Source organism: Pezoporus flaviventris, unplaced genomic scaffold (assembly GCF_033815535.1).
Source record: "Pezoporus flaviventris isolate CSIRO_AGI_PZ_B2104156 unplaced genomic scaffold, CSIRO_AGI_Pfla_v1 ptg000029l, whole genome shotgun sequence".
Classification (NCBI taxonomy): Eukaryota; Metazoa; Chordata; class Aves; order Psittaciformes; family Psittacidae; genus Pezoporus; species Pezoporus flaviventris.
In genome coordinates, this window is record NW_026892577.1 from 727,998 (window position 1) to 742,159 (window position 14,162).

A 14,162-nucleotide genomic window follows, 5' to 3' on the forward strand; every position below is an offset into this window, starting at 1 on the left:
GGCGACTGTGGGTCGGAGGAGGGTGGAGGACGCGCAGAGTTGCTGTTGCACCGTGAGGTGTGGATCGGGGGCGGCGGAGCGAGCCGCTGTCTGCGGCGGCTACTGTGGCGGGTGGCGGGGCTCGGCCGGCGCTGCGATGGGGGTGGAAATAGGTGATCTTAAAGTACTTTCCAACCCAAAGCTTTCTGTGATTCTCCTTCCCACGCGTAAAAGTCCTTCAGAAGGAGAAGAGAGGGCTTGGAGAGAGGCTGGGATCCTTCCCCCTTCCTTATTTTAGCTCTAAATCTTTTCCTCTGGAAAAGATGAGGCTGAGGCAGAGAATTCCCCCTTAATTCCTTTCAAGAAAACAGGGTACATGTTCTCATAGTCATTTGATTCTCTTATAGTTACACTGGTATAGGAGCAGGGAGGGCTTGGAGAGAGCCTGGGAGCTTATCTCCTTTAGTTTTAAATCATTTACTCTGGAAGAGATGAGGCTGAGGTAGAGAATCCCCCCCCCTTAATTCCATAAAGGAAACCAGGATGCATGTGCTCATAGTCATATTATTTTAGTCTCGTAATTACGCAGTATGAGTTCTTGCTGTGTGTGTTAAACCACTGGTTTTATGCGTCTGAGTTATTTTCTTTAGCAGAATTCTTCAGGCAAAATACTTACACCACCTTTCATCCTTCTGGTGCTTCGGAGCCAATAATCTTAGTACAGATCATCACTGTAACTAGTGTTAGACTAGTACCTGAGTGGACGGTGAGTAACTGGTGTGCCACCCGTCAGTGTGTAAAGCTGGAGAAGGTTCAGTTTTGTCTGCGAAGATGATGTTCTGTGTTAGCAGGACCTGAGGAGCACGTGGCATGATCAGCCCTGTTGGAGTGCGTGAAACACGAGCTGGTGTGCTCAGGTTGCTGATAGTGAGAATTGCATTTATTAGGTTGCAGTAGTGGCAGAGCGAGTGTCTGATCTGTATCATTCATTCCTGAAAAGGAGAACTGCTGGTTGGATAGCCATAAGAAATACCACCTAAAATCACAAAGGGTTCTTTTGTGCATGTGTATAGAGGTTTGAGGCGGTGCTGAATGGCAGCAATTTACCTACGTTGATGTAAGAAAAAAGGATGAATGTTTTCAAATTAAATTGATGAGGTGAAGAAAGGAAGTTTAATGGAGTTGATAACCAAAATAAGTCTTTTCCTCAATCAGTTTTTTTTTCTTTGTGTAATTTTCTTCTAAAATTCAGTGTAAGGATACAGTTAATTGTATTAAAGTGTGTTTTTTGCCCCCAGTACGAAGGGATATATAGTCTTTTTGTGAAAGACCTTTAACATTGTTTCATGTTGAAACATTCCACATTTAAAATGATGATTTAACTTTAAATGGTTATTTCTTACTATTCTAATCTGGTGAGAGTTGGTCAGGACTCATCCTGCTTTTTTCTCTTCCATACCTTTAATTCATATCCTGATATCTTTGTTTTATTACAGGAGACACCAACAAAAAGAACATAAATTAACTTCAGCCTACGGAAGCCGGGTAACACCTGAAGGAGGGTAGGCAAAATTGATACGTAAAGTTGTGTTCAGGATTAGCTTAATGGTGAGAATAGCCATGGTAGTTGAGCACACTCAACTGTGTGTGAAGACCATACTCATCTGCTTGCCAGAAAAGAACTAATGCTTGTAAATAACTTTGAAAATACAGGAGAATGTGGTTAAATGTGGTCTTGAACTCAATACTTGAGTTTTTGTAGGTCACTGATTCTTTGTTTAGTAGCTGTTGGAAAGCAAAAAGATATTCTTAGTGAAACTGTAGCATTCTAAATTACTTGTGATTATAATCTGTAGGAATAATAATATGACTGACTCACCACCCTCTTCCCAATTGAATCCTAAATTCTGTCCTCATAAATACATTGCAAATGGAGACTCTAGGGGTTTGTCATGCTCCAGAAAAGAGCATGACCAGTGACTTCTAGTGAATACTGTTACTATTTCAATGTGAAATAATGAACTGGATTATGGCTGTTATGCAGGGTAGGAAACTGGAATTACGGAAGAAGTCTGTGTTGTGGTTTAAGCCCAGCCAGCACTGCACGAGCTACTAGGAAGGAGAAAAATAACTGCTACAGCTGAACCCAGGACAGTGTGAAACACTGCTTTCTGTTCTTTCTTGCTAATCAGTGACATCCAGTTGGTTTCCCAGCATCACAGTTGCTATAACGAATTTACCCACCTCTGGGATTTTCTGGAGCTATGTCTTCACCAGGGAAACTCTTCAGATAATCAGTGGGATAGAAGTGTCTTTCAGTGGGATGTATGTAGGAGTGGATGCAGTCTTTGAGAAGTTTCTGCTGGAAGTGGAATTGTTTCTCTAAAACTAACAGCAGTACAGTGTTAGAGCCTGGCTTTCAAAACAGCTGTCTTTTCAAGTTCCTTTCTTACGACTCTTGAGGAGAATAATGCACTTACATTTCCTTGTTTTTCTTCCAGGGAAAGTGGAGAAGCTGTGCCCTGTGCTTTATATCTAACCTGTTGAGAGTACCTCTGGGACCATGTTTGCTGCTTAGCAGGGAACTAAAATTCAGGTATGATCAATTAAAAAGAGTTAGTTGATTTTGATTATTACTTCATTTTATTCATTTTTATATTGTTGCTAAAACCCAGTTTCCCAAGTAATATATATTTGGTGATGAGTTTTTAATGAGTTAAAAGCTCTAAAAAAAAATATTTGTATGGTTGTCACTTTGCATTGAGTCATGCTGTATGATAAAAGCAATCCTTTGCTTAAAAAGAAATCCAAACCTAAACTTGTTTGTATGAATGCATTCAAATTCAGTGACATTTGCATTTTGAAACTGAACTGTGAGACGGGGACAGGGAGCAGAATGGAGCCCATGTAATCCAAGTGGAACTGGTCAGCAATATGCTATATCACTTAGACACACACAAGTCTATGTGGCCAGATGGGATCCACCCAAGGCTACTGAGGGAGCTAGCTGAAGTGCTCACCAAGCCATTTCCCACCATTTACCAGCAGTCTTCGCTCACTGGTGAGGTCTCAGTTTGACTGGAGGTTAGCAAGTGTGACACCCATCTACAAGAAGGGCTGGAAGGAGGATCCAGAGAACTACAGGTCTGTCAGCCTGACCTTGGTGGCAGGGAAGGTGATGGAGTAGATCAGGCCCGGTCAGCATGGCTTTATGAAATGCAGATCCTGCTTGAGTTACCTCATGTTCTATGACAAGATGAAGCACTTACTAGATGTTGGATGTTGTTGACCTGGACCTCAGTAAAGCCTTTAATGCCCACAGCATTCTCTTTGGAGAAACTGCTGTTCAGGGCTTGGATGGGTGTACTCTTTGCTGGGTAAAAAAAAAAAATGCCTGTGTGCCCCAGCAGCCAAGGAAGCCAAGAGCATCCTGGTCTGAGCCAGTACTGGTGTGGCCAGCAGGGCCAGGGCAGTCAGTGATGGTCCTCCTCTACTCAACACTGGTGAGGCCACACCTTGAATCCCGTGTTCAGTTCAGGGGGGATCCTTATCACTCTTAACTACCTGAAAGGAGGATGGAGCCAGGTGGTGGCTGGTTTACTCCCAGGTAACAACAGGACAAGAAGAAACATCATCGTGTTGTACCAGGGGAGGTTTAGATTGGATATTGGGAAACATTTTTCCCTAAAGGGGTTGTCAAGCACTGAATAGGCTGCCCAGGGAAGTGGTGCAGTTGCTGTCCCTGAAGGTATTTAAAATACCTGTAAATGTGGAACTTAGGGGCATGGTTTAGTGGTGGCCTTGGCTGTGCTGAATTAACAGTTGCACTGATGATTTTGAAAGGTCTTCTCCAACCCAAACAGTTCTGTGATTTCTATGACAATATTTTTCCTTCTAGGCACAAGAGGTTGTAAACTTAAAAGACTGAATATGGGTGAGAAGAAGCCAGAAACTTTGGACTTTGTAAAGGATTTTCAGGAATATCTTACACAGCAGACTCACCATGTAAATATGATTTCTGGATCAGTTTGTGGAGACAAGGAAGCAGAGACTCTCCAGGGAGGTAAGCAAATTGCAGTGCTATCAAATTTTAGTCTCTTAGACAATGACTGCGCTGTTGATGTTCCAGATAATTAAGCAGAGGCCTATAACCATACAGAAGTATTTCTGATAGTTTTTTTTTCTCATCAGAAAAGATGTGGCTGTACCCTTGTTACGATAAGGGGATGTTCTTACGGTGCTTTAAATAGAAAGACCAAGGGCATAGGGAAGCTAAAGATGTGTAGCATGTTCTCAGTAGTATCCCACCGATTCTTGATTGACATCTGTGTTGTATGATTTACAGCTGGGACAGAAGGTGATCAGAATGGACTGGATCATCCTTCAGTTGAAGTTTCACTGGATGAAAACTCAGGAATGTTGGTGGATGGCTTTGAACGGACGTTTGATGGGAAGTTAAAGTGTCGGTACTGCAACTACGCCAGCAAAGGCACAGCACGGCTCATAGAGCACATCCGAATTCATACAGGTATGAAATACTCTGCTGTGCTTTCCTGTACATTAAACACTGTGCCTTGAACTCAGTGGTATGACTTGCACATGGGGAGTTATCACACTGCTTGAAGATGTTTGTTCTAGAGTTACTCAGCAATTAGATTTATTATAGCAGGCTACTGAATTTGATATATGGGAGTAAAGTTTAGTGTGAAAGCATCAGTGTAAATTGGAAGGCCCTAAAGGTAACATAGCTCTTTCCTTGGAGGTTATAGGGGCTTTTTTTCCTCTCTTAATTAGCTATGAAGATATTCCTGTTTCATGCCACATTCTAGATGTGGAAGTACAAAACACAGTAATAAGAATAAAGCTTTATTCAAATGTGACCACATGGCATCAAAAAGTGATCATTACTAATAATAGTAATGAAAAAAAAGTATTTTCTGTGGCATTTCCCACTGTTGGGTTTATAAAGCTGAAATGCAAATCTCTTGAGTTAGGTTAGAATATCCTAAACTGTGAAGTCAGCTCTGACCTTCTGGCAAGTGAGAGGAAACACACAAAAGCTCCTTGTGAAGTCTGACTTTGGTGCCTGCCCAGTTATTACAGAATACAGTTACCAATTCAGAAGACTTTATGGCTTGTCACTAAAGTAATAATTAAAATAAAAGAAGTATTCTGGAAAAAATGTACAAGTTTTGGAACCAGACTTGAAACCTGTAAAAACTTACGTGTCTCACTTCAGTGGTCTTGGGTAGGTGGCATTTGGGGATTCTCTTCGAAGGAAATGTTTTGTTGTCACTTGGGTGTAATCGTAGCTCTCTTTAGGTATGGTTATTGTTAGTCAGATTCTCACTTTGCTGTGAACCACTGTGTCTACACAGTCATTTAGAGGATGTATTTTGGCAAGTCAGTGCTCCTTGTGCTGGTCTTGCAGTGTTGGCTTATTTTAACAAGGCATAATGGGATGGAAAATGGCAGCCGGCTAGAAATCAAAGTTCTGAGGTTCAGACTCTAAACATCATCTAAATTCTCCTCTTGTGCTACTGTGAGCTACCTCTGTCTGTAGCTGTTGCTGTTTTCAGATTCCCAGTGGAAATTTTGTGTATTATCCAATAGCGGATAGAATACCATGGCTTCTGTACCTGCATTTTACACAGTGTTGATGCCATGGCTTGCTGCAGACCTGCAGAGCAGCACTGAGTTCTGGAGCACTTTTTCCATCTAGTTTTTCATAAAACAGCTACATCTTCACTTACCATTTGCCCCTTATGGTATGTGGATAAGGAGAAATCTAGCAGCTTTACTCTGTGCAGTGCTATTTCTGAGCTTGTGAAAGAAGGGTCATGTAGTGGGAGAAACTACTGCAGACTTAGCAGTTTGTTTTTTAAATAGTGCTTAAAGGTGCAGGGGTAACATCAACCTTAAAGTTTCATGTCTTTTTGGTGACATATAGCTATTCCCATCTAAAATCTTGCATCCTCAAGCCCACAGTTAGTACAGCTCAGTTATCAACATGAGCAGATGGACTGCTAGAGCTGTGATGGAGACATAAATGGCTGCTAGAAGATGTTGCTGTTGTGTGTTTGCTGGTTCTTGAGATGTTTTTGATGGCCTTGGTGTGCATGGGGTTTCTCAAACAGAATGACTGAAATAATATGGTGTTACTTAATATCAATTTTAGCCATATTAGCAAAAAAAATCAAATCTTCCTTCTTTAGGTATCAAAATGTGGGTATTGGTATACTGTAAGCATTCCTTCTCATACTCTAGGAAAATGTCTACCCTTTTTTATGCTTGCAGATATTAGGCTAACAGTCCTTTTGTTGAAGGAGGGGATTCTCCCCCTCTACTCTGTTTCTGTGGGACATTCTCTGCAGTCCTGTGTCCAGTGTGGGGGCCCCCAACACAAAAGGGATGTGGAGCTCTTGGAGTGAGTCCAGAGGAGGTAACAGAGATGTTGCGAGAGCTGGAGCAGCTCTGCCCTGGAGCCAGGCTGAGAGAGCTGGGCTGGGGCAGCCTGGAGAAGAGAAGGCTCCTGAAGGGGAGACCTGAGAGCAGCTCCAGTGCCTAAAGGGGCTGCAGGAAAGCTGGAGAGAGACTTTTTACAAGGGCCTGTAGGGACAGGCCAAGGGGAATGGCTTTAACCTGCCAGAGGGGAGACTGAGATGAGCTCTTAGGCAGAAGCTCTTCCCTGGGAGGGTGCTGAGGCACTGGCACAGGGTGCCCAGAGAAGCTGTGGCTGCCCCATCCCTGGCAGTGTTCAAGGCCAGGTTGGACACAGGGGCTTGGAGCAAGCTGCTCCAGTGGAAGATGTCCCTGCCCATGGCAGGGGTTGGAACTGGGTGAGCTTTAAGGTCCCTCCAACCCAAGCCATTCTATGATTTTGTGTTTTCAGAATGCTTTCTTACCCTTCTGCTACTTCAAGGGAGTAGGTGTCACTGTGTGGCTAGAAGTAGTAGGACAATACCTGCTGCAGGTCATGATTATTTCAGCATAGTTGCAGCGTAATACATGCAAAAGCAAGAAAGATTCCAACCAAGAACTGAGATGCTGAGAAATGTCCTCATAAATCTGACTCAGTGGTCATTACTTGGAAGGAAATACCCCAAGAGCCACAGCAATTCATTACTTAGGGCAAAGCTTAATACTTGGTGTTTGTCCTTTAGCTAATATTTTGAGTTGTTGCTTGTGGTTGTAGTACATGATATTGTTAGTATTACACCTCAGAAATGGAGCTTTGCCTGTGGGATGGCACGTTACTGGATCTGACACATCTGATGCTAATGTAATACCAGTAACTGTACAATGGTAAGCCCATTTCCCTATACCACTCCAACCAGTTTTTATACCATAGACAAGAATATTTTTCTTTCTCTTTATAGTTTCCCCTTCACCTTTTTGCAATATATTTCACATCCCTAATTTTAATACAGCATTGCCTGATGTCCTGATGGTAGCACCATTTTGCCATTACCTCAGTGGCTCTTCATAGAGCCCTGCTTTGTTTCTTTGTACAGAAGGACTCCAGAATAAGGAAGGAGTGTTTTATTTGGTTTGCTTTCCTGGGTTTATTTTTTCCATGCAAGAGCAAGGAGATCCAAGGCCTGAGTGTTGTTTTGCTCAGAAGCGTGGCAAAAGGCCCAGAGATGGATTGCATGGACTGTGAAGACTGAGTGACTGAATCAGCATTAAAATAGAGAAGTGAGAGCTTACTCTGTAGCCTTAGAGCACTGCAAGTAAACAGATGCTGTGTTCTGGGTAACATGCAAGTGCAGCAAGGGATCTGCCAGAGTAATTAGGACCCAGACACCATCAGGCAACAATCATTAAGTGCAACTTACCACAGGATTACTCCATGCTGAGTCTGGCGGCAGTGTAATTAGTAGCTCAGCAGCTGTGTTGTGTTAAGGGTGTGCAATGTGCGATGCAAATCATCTCTGTGTAACCAGTTTGGAATGAAAGAAGACCATTGAGACTGACAAGTTCTTTGTGAATGCAGGAAGCTTGTCAGTCTTCTTCCATCCATCTGTGTACCACATCTCCACATCGTTATGTGTGTGTGTATATATATGTATATTTGAAAATACATATATATGCTTATGAAGAAACTGGTTTCAGTTGTTGTGAATAAAGTACTTAGAGGTAGCACAAAAATGGCTTTTTCTTTTTTACCCTCTTGAAGAGACAGTGACATAGGGAGGAACGAAAAAAATCTTCTGTTTAGCATCCCAGGTTGTGATTCCAGACTGTGGGATGCTGAATATGGGAAGGGCTTTCTCTTGTCAGTCACATTACATCTTTGAGGACCTGTAGAGTGCTTGCAGTGTATTAGTGGCCCTCTCTGTGTTCAGACGTCTGGCTTTTACAGTTGTTCTAGATGGATTTTAAAAGCCAGAAATCAAATGTGTATGTAAAATAGTAGAAAATGCTTCTAAAAACCCCTGTGAATGCTGAAGAGCAGGCGCTGACTCCCAGTTTTCTGGAGCCTGATGTGCTGTGTGGCAAGACAGTTGCACAACTGAGATTTGGAAATTGACCTGGTGTCCTAGATAGGAAGATAAGATGATGTTTCATTTCGGCACTTGAACATGAACCTAATCCTCTGGGCTTTTCTAACGTTGCAGATCTGGATCTAAAATCTCCTAGAGGATCAGTCTGAAAGGAAAATTAAGTCCCGAAGTATGATGTTACCAATGTGTTGGCTTGTATTTACGTTTGACAGCTTTCTAAGTACTTTCTGAAGTGTTAATGTGAATATCTCTTCAGTATCATTTAGTAGAAGAGCAAAGTTGTATCTCTCTGGAAGGAGAATACCTGATTGTCATGTCTGAGAGCACACAGCTCCCCAGGGATTTTATTTTCTTTAATACCTCTTTAACCATAGGATCCTTTTTCAGCATTCAGTTCTTGAATGCATGTGTTATTTAGAGAACAGTTCCACGATGTTTAAAGGTAGGAACGTCTGGAAGATGCTGGAAGGATACCCTCCCTCAGTGTTTCAACCCAGTTATCAGTAAGAATGGTTACATGGTGGTGGTACACTGCTTATGTGCTTTATAGCTGAGGTACGGTTTGTGTGATGCTCTTAACTGAATCCAGACACCATTGCGTTCAACCCTTGGCATCGTGCTGCAGTTCCTGGTCAGGTTATGTTATGCTCATTGTGTTCACAGTTTATTCCTGGGATTATTATCACTTCGTTGAGGCAGAGATGTCTACATTTGCTTTTCCACCAAATACACAGCTAAACTCAAGACTAGCAGTGACTGAAGCTCCCTGTTAGCTACTTTCTGTTCCATGAAAAGCCTTTTTCAAGGACTCAGAGATGCTCTAGTATGATCTCTCTGAATTTTCCAGGTGAGAAGCCGCACAGATGCCACTTGTGTCCCTTTGCATCAGCTTATGAACGTCACCTGGAAGCTCACATGCGCTCACACACAGGTGAGAAACCATACAAATGTGAGTTGTGTTCCTTCCGCTGCAGCGACAGGAGCAACTTATCCCACCACCGCAGGCGCAAGCATAAAATGGTGCCTATCAAGGGTACAAGGTCCTCCCTAAGCAGCAAGAAGATATGGGGGGTTTTGCAGAAGAAAACCAGCAATTTGGGCTACAGCAGAAGAGCATTAATTAATTTGAGTCCACCTTCCATGGTGGTGCAGAAACCAGACTACCTTAATGATTTCACTCATGAAATTCCAAATATCCAGACGGAAGCGTATGAGAGCATGACAAAACCAACCCAGAGCAGTGGGTTGCCAAGAGATCCACAGGACCTTATGGTAGATAATCCTTTAAACCAGCTCTCTACTTTAGCAGGACAGTTATCCAGTTTGCCACCCGAAAACCAAAACCCAGGCTCGCCTGATGAAGTTTCCTGTCAAGATGAGAAGCCTTTCATGATACAGCAGCCTACTGCACCTGCAGTAGTTTCAGCTGTGTCAGCAAATATTCCTCAAAGCTCATCTCCAGCTAGCCCAGATCCTCGGCCTACACACAATCAAAGGAACTACAGCCCCGTGGCGGGTCCCAGCAGTGATCGCAGCGCCCATACCAGTACTCCCAGCATAAGTAATAGTCAACCGAGTACTCCAGCACCAACCCTTCCAGTTCAGGACCCTCAGCTCCTGCATCACTGCCAACACTGTGACATGTACTTTGCGGACAATATCCTTTATACTATTCACATGGGATGTCATGGATTTGAAAATCCTTTTCAGTGCAACATATGTGGCTGTAAGTGTAAGAATAAGTATGACTTTGCTTGCCATTTTGCAAGAGGCCAACATAATCAGCATTGACTGAGAACGTGCTTTCATTTAGTTTTTTAACATATTACAGTCTATTTTTCATACTTGCTGAAGGAAAAGCTTGCACGTTGCATAAGGAATCTTCACATGAAGCAATTTGACCAAGGAGGCAAATTTCTTTCTGTGTTGTCACAAAACTTGCCAGGGAAATTTTGTATAGGATGGGGTGGTTGTTTTATATTCGGCTGGAATAGGAATTGGAATGTGTTTCCATGCTTTGGCTGCTATATTTGAGTTGCTTGTACTTCATCCCAATAAACACTGTACGTATGTTGAAGCAGAGCTTGTGTTCTGAAACATCAGGCTATTTACGGGGCAAGACAAAATGTATTAACTGTAAGAGACACAAGGTTATTGCAATGACATATCTTGTTTCTTTGGAGACATATTTATCCTTAAAAACTTAGCTATTCCAAACTGGAAAACCAAACAGAAGCAACTTTCACATACAAGTTCAATTTGATGTCAAACTTGCTTTTATCTAGTGAAGGTTAATAGTAAGTTTTTCCTTAGTGTGGTCTAAACTCTTCATTCTAGAGCACAAACACTAATTTAACTTTTAGTTTTAAAACTCATCCTGAAAGTAGAAGGTGACAGGTTATTGGGAATGAAGTTCTGATAGGAAAAAAGTTAAAAGCTTGTCATTCATGAGTTATACTAAAGAAAAAGGAGACCTTATTTATACTAAACAAACTTTTATGTGTGGCTCCTTTGAAAAGGAGGTAGTTTTTCCACAGTCATATTAAAGAGCTTGTAGATCTAATATATATTCAGAGATTTTTAACTGCCTTAAACTTAATGTGTACAGATATTTAAGATTTGCACAGTTAAACTTCTGTCTGGCTGATGGAAGTTCTAACAGAAAGAAACAAGAGGTTTACAAATGGGGAAGAGAATCGTGTTCAGTGTTATCTCGGGCCAAGCTATGACTGGTAGGTTTGAAAGCTCTATGATGTAGTTCATTGCAAATTTCAGCTCGCTTTTAAGTCAGTTTGTCTTGTCCCTCTCCTGAATTTGTTGTCCTTTCTGTGTACTGGGAATAAGGAGAAAGGTTTCTGGGTTTTCTGAGCTGTTCCTGTAGTAGGCAGAGGAATACATCATCCTGCGGCTGAAGTCATTGGGATTAATAACTGTAGGTAGCAAATGGTGACTAAAGGTGGATATGAAGTCCATGCCACATGTTTATTTTGTTGGGGTTTTTATACTGCACATCTTACTTTAGAAACACCCAGGCTAATGGACAGGCACTTTAATGTAAACCTACGTAGAACATCCCAGCAAAACTACTAAAAGCCCTTAGTGTGCCTTCTAAAACCTAAATTTGGCTATAATACTAAAACACCAGACCTTACTGATGAAGGCCATTACAATTAGTAATTTATAGAGGTTGTTTTCCTTGCTTTTGGATGCAAACTTCTCTTCCTAAGCTCTAGAACTCCAAGGAAACTTCCGAAATGGTGTTTCCATTCCTTTTCCATGATGCTCTGAGGAGCTCCTTCCAGTACTGAATGGTGCTGATGTCAACAGCCCAGTTGTCCTTGGTTTGCCTCTCCAGCACTTCTCCCTCTTGGTATCAGTAGGGAGATCAGCTCTGCACAAATGTTTGGGATTCCATCCTTCCATTCTGTTTGAGCTATTTGTGATCCATTGGGAATGATGTTGGCAGTGTAAAGATATTAGATACTTCTTATTGTGTTGGCTAATGATTGGTGATTTAAAGAAACAGCTTCTGAACAAGGATGCTCCTGAGCAGAATTGCAGGTAGGAGAATGGTAACAGAGGTAGCTGGTAGTAGGAGGAGCCTGGCATCATCTTAGTGAGGGGCCCTTGTTTAGGAGGGGATCCTCTGGTGAGTTCCTAATAATAGAACTCAGTATGGGGGGGAAAAATCCAACTCCAAACCTTGCAAATTGTTTAGAAGGATTTTAATAGCACGGACTTAATACCATTGCTTCTGCTTTCAAGTACCTAAGGAAAGAACATTAGCAATCATGGAATCAGCTGGGTTGAAAAAGATCTTTTAAGACCAGCTGTTCCCCCAGCACTGCCAAGGGCCACCTTTAAACAATGTCACTAAGGGCCTTGTGTACATGGTTTGTGAACACTTGCAGGGATGGTGACTCCAGCACTGCCCCGGGCAACCTGTTCCAATGCCTGAGCACCCTCTGGGGAAGGAATTGTTCCCCAGCTCCATCTAAACCTCCCCTGGTGCAGCCTGAGGCCGTTTCCTCATCCTGTCTCCATGCCCCCTCATGGCTCCATCCTGTCGGGCAGTTGTAGGGAGTGATAAGGTCCCCTTGAACCTTCTCCATACTAAACCCCCCCAGGGCCTTCAGCCATTCCCCATCACACTTGTGCTCCAGGCCCTGCACCAGCTTCATTGTTCTTCTCTGGCCCCGCTGCAGCACCTCAATGCCTCTCTTGTAGTGGGGAACCCAGAGCTGAACACAGGATTCAAGGAGCTTGAACATCTCTGAACTGTTGAACAGTGATAAAGTATTCTTCCTTCTTTCCTTGCATGAGCTCCTGTTTGCAGGGGGGACCTTGGGCAGAGGCAGGTTTCAGTGTCCATCCCTTTATTCTACAACCACATCCATGTGGTGTGGACCCTGCCATGGCCTTCACAGACAGAGGGAGGGCCACCCTGTGCATGTGGGCTCTTCATTTTTCAACCTCACCCTGCCTGTTCGTGGTGCCAAACAGGATCCTGACTGAGTCTGCTGCCTTCTGCCCACCGAGTAGCTTTGGAAGGTGTATTGTCACATCAGTTTCTCATCATTTTGTACATACTGTTTCCTTGAAAGACCAGAATTAGTACTGGAAAATTGTTTTAGACTGTGATCCCAACGATTCCTGTGCACAAGAAGGCCTTATATGGAGTCAGTGAGGGATAATTGTCAGGAACTGTGGGATCAAGTCTGTGGTTGAGGGACTTTTCATACTGAGTTCTTCTCTGCACTAAACTCATTTTGTTTTAAACCCCCAAATCTTTACATTATAAAGTGGCAATTGGCATTTTAGCTTGTATTAACAGGGAAGTTTGGGAATGAGCTGAATTTTTTCCACAGCTTGACTCTGGTAAATCCTGTACGTGCAAAACATGAACTTTGAGGGGGTTTGTATTTATTGTGATAGATCATTTAATAGATTTGTTGACCTTTTAAATGTGCACTATTTATCATACGCCTAATACAGACTTAGTGAGACCCAGTATTCCAATGAACACACACATACTAGACTGAAGCATCTCAGTAGATTATCTGGGTTAATATTAAAACTGTGATGCTGCTGGTAGGGACAGGAGTTGTTTTTTCACAGATAGACGTTCAGTGGAAGAGGATTTGGACATAAGACATTGTTTGGCATTTTAACATAAAACTCAGTGCTGGAAAACTCCTTCCAATGGTGTTTCCCAGCCAAATGAGTGGATACCATTTGGTTTAGTGCAGAATGTTTGGGGGGGATGTTGCTCTTTGTTTCTTTCTGATGAAAGGAATGTAATGTAGGAGTCTTCACTGGCAAGTTTTCTGTTCATTTGAAACTTCTTTGAAAATCTACAGCAAATGGATGTTGTTCTGCAGGAAACCTATCCCCTGCTGGAGCCGTTCTCATCAAGCAATCTTTGTGTATGTGCTTCTGAGTCCCAGCTCTGTTCATAACCTATTACAGTGTAACGAGCATATTTTGTATTGCAACAAATGGAACCTGTTAGAACTGTAAAATCAATTTTCTCGTGTAGTGAATGTTTTCAGAGGACGAGGTTAATTTGGAAATGACTTGCCTATATCTGGTGTAGTTCATGTTGTGAAGCTTTGCTTTTCTAAGATATGAATAAAATAACACTTTCTAATTAAATCTTACGGTAATTCTTGTGTC

The 14,162-nt window shown here is 42.4% G+C and overlaps 1 protein-coding gene across 1 annotated transcript; it reads left to right on the plus strand.

Moving 5' to 3' along the window:
* Window positions 1-1,444: 1,444 nt before the first annotated feature.
* IKZF5 (IKAROS family zinc finger 5) lies at window positions 1,445-10,568 on the plus strand. The gene is made up of 5 exons (XM_061458559.1): window positions 1,445-1,541; window positions 2,481-2,575; window positions 3,878-4,042; window positions 4,325-4,507; window positions 9,334-10,568. The coding sequence occupies exons 3-5, from the start codon at window positions 3,910-3,912 to the stop codon at window positions 10,275-10,277; spliced, it is 1,260 nt and encodes a 419-aa protein (XP_061314543.1). The 5' UTR covers window positions 1,445-1,541; window positions 2,481-2,575; window positions 3,878-3,909; the 3' UTR covers window positions 10,278-10,568.
* Window positions 10,569-14,162: the final 3,594 nt, after the last annotated feature.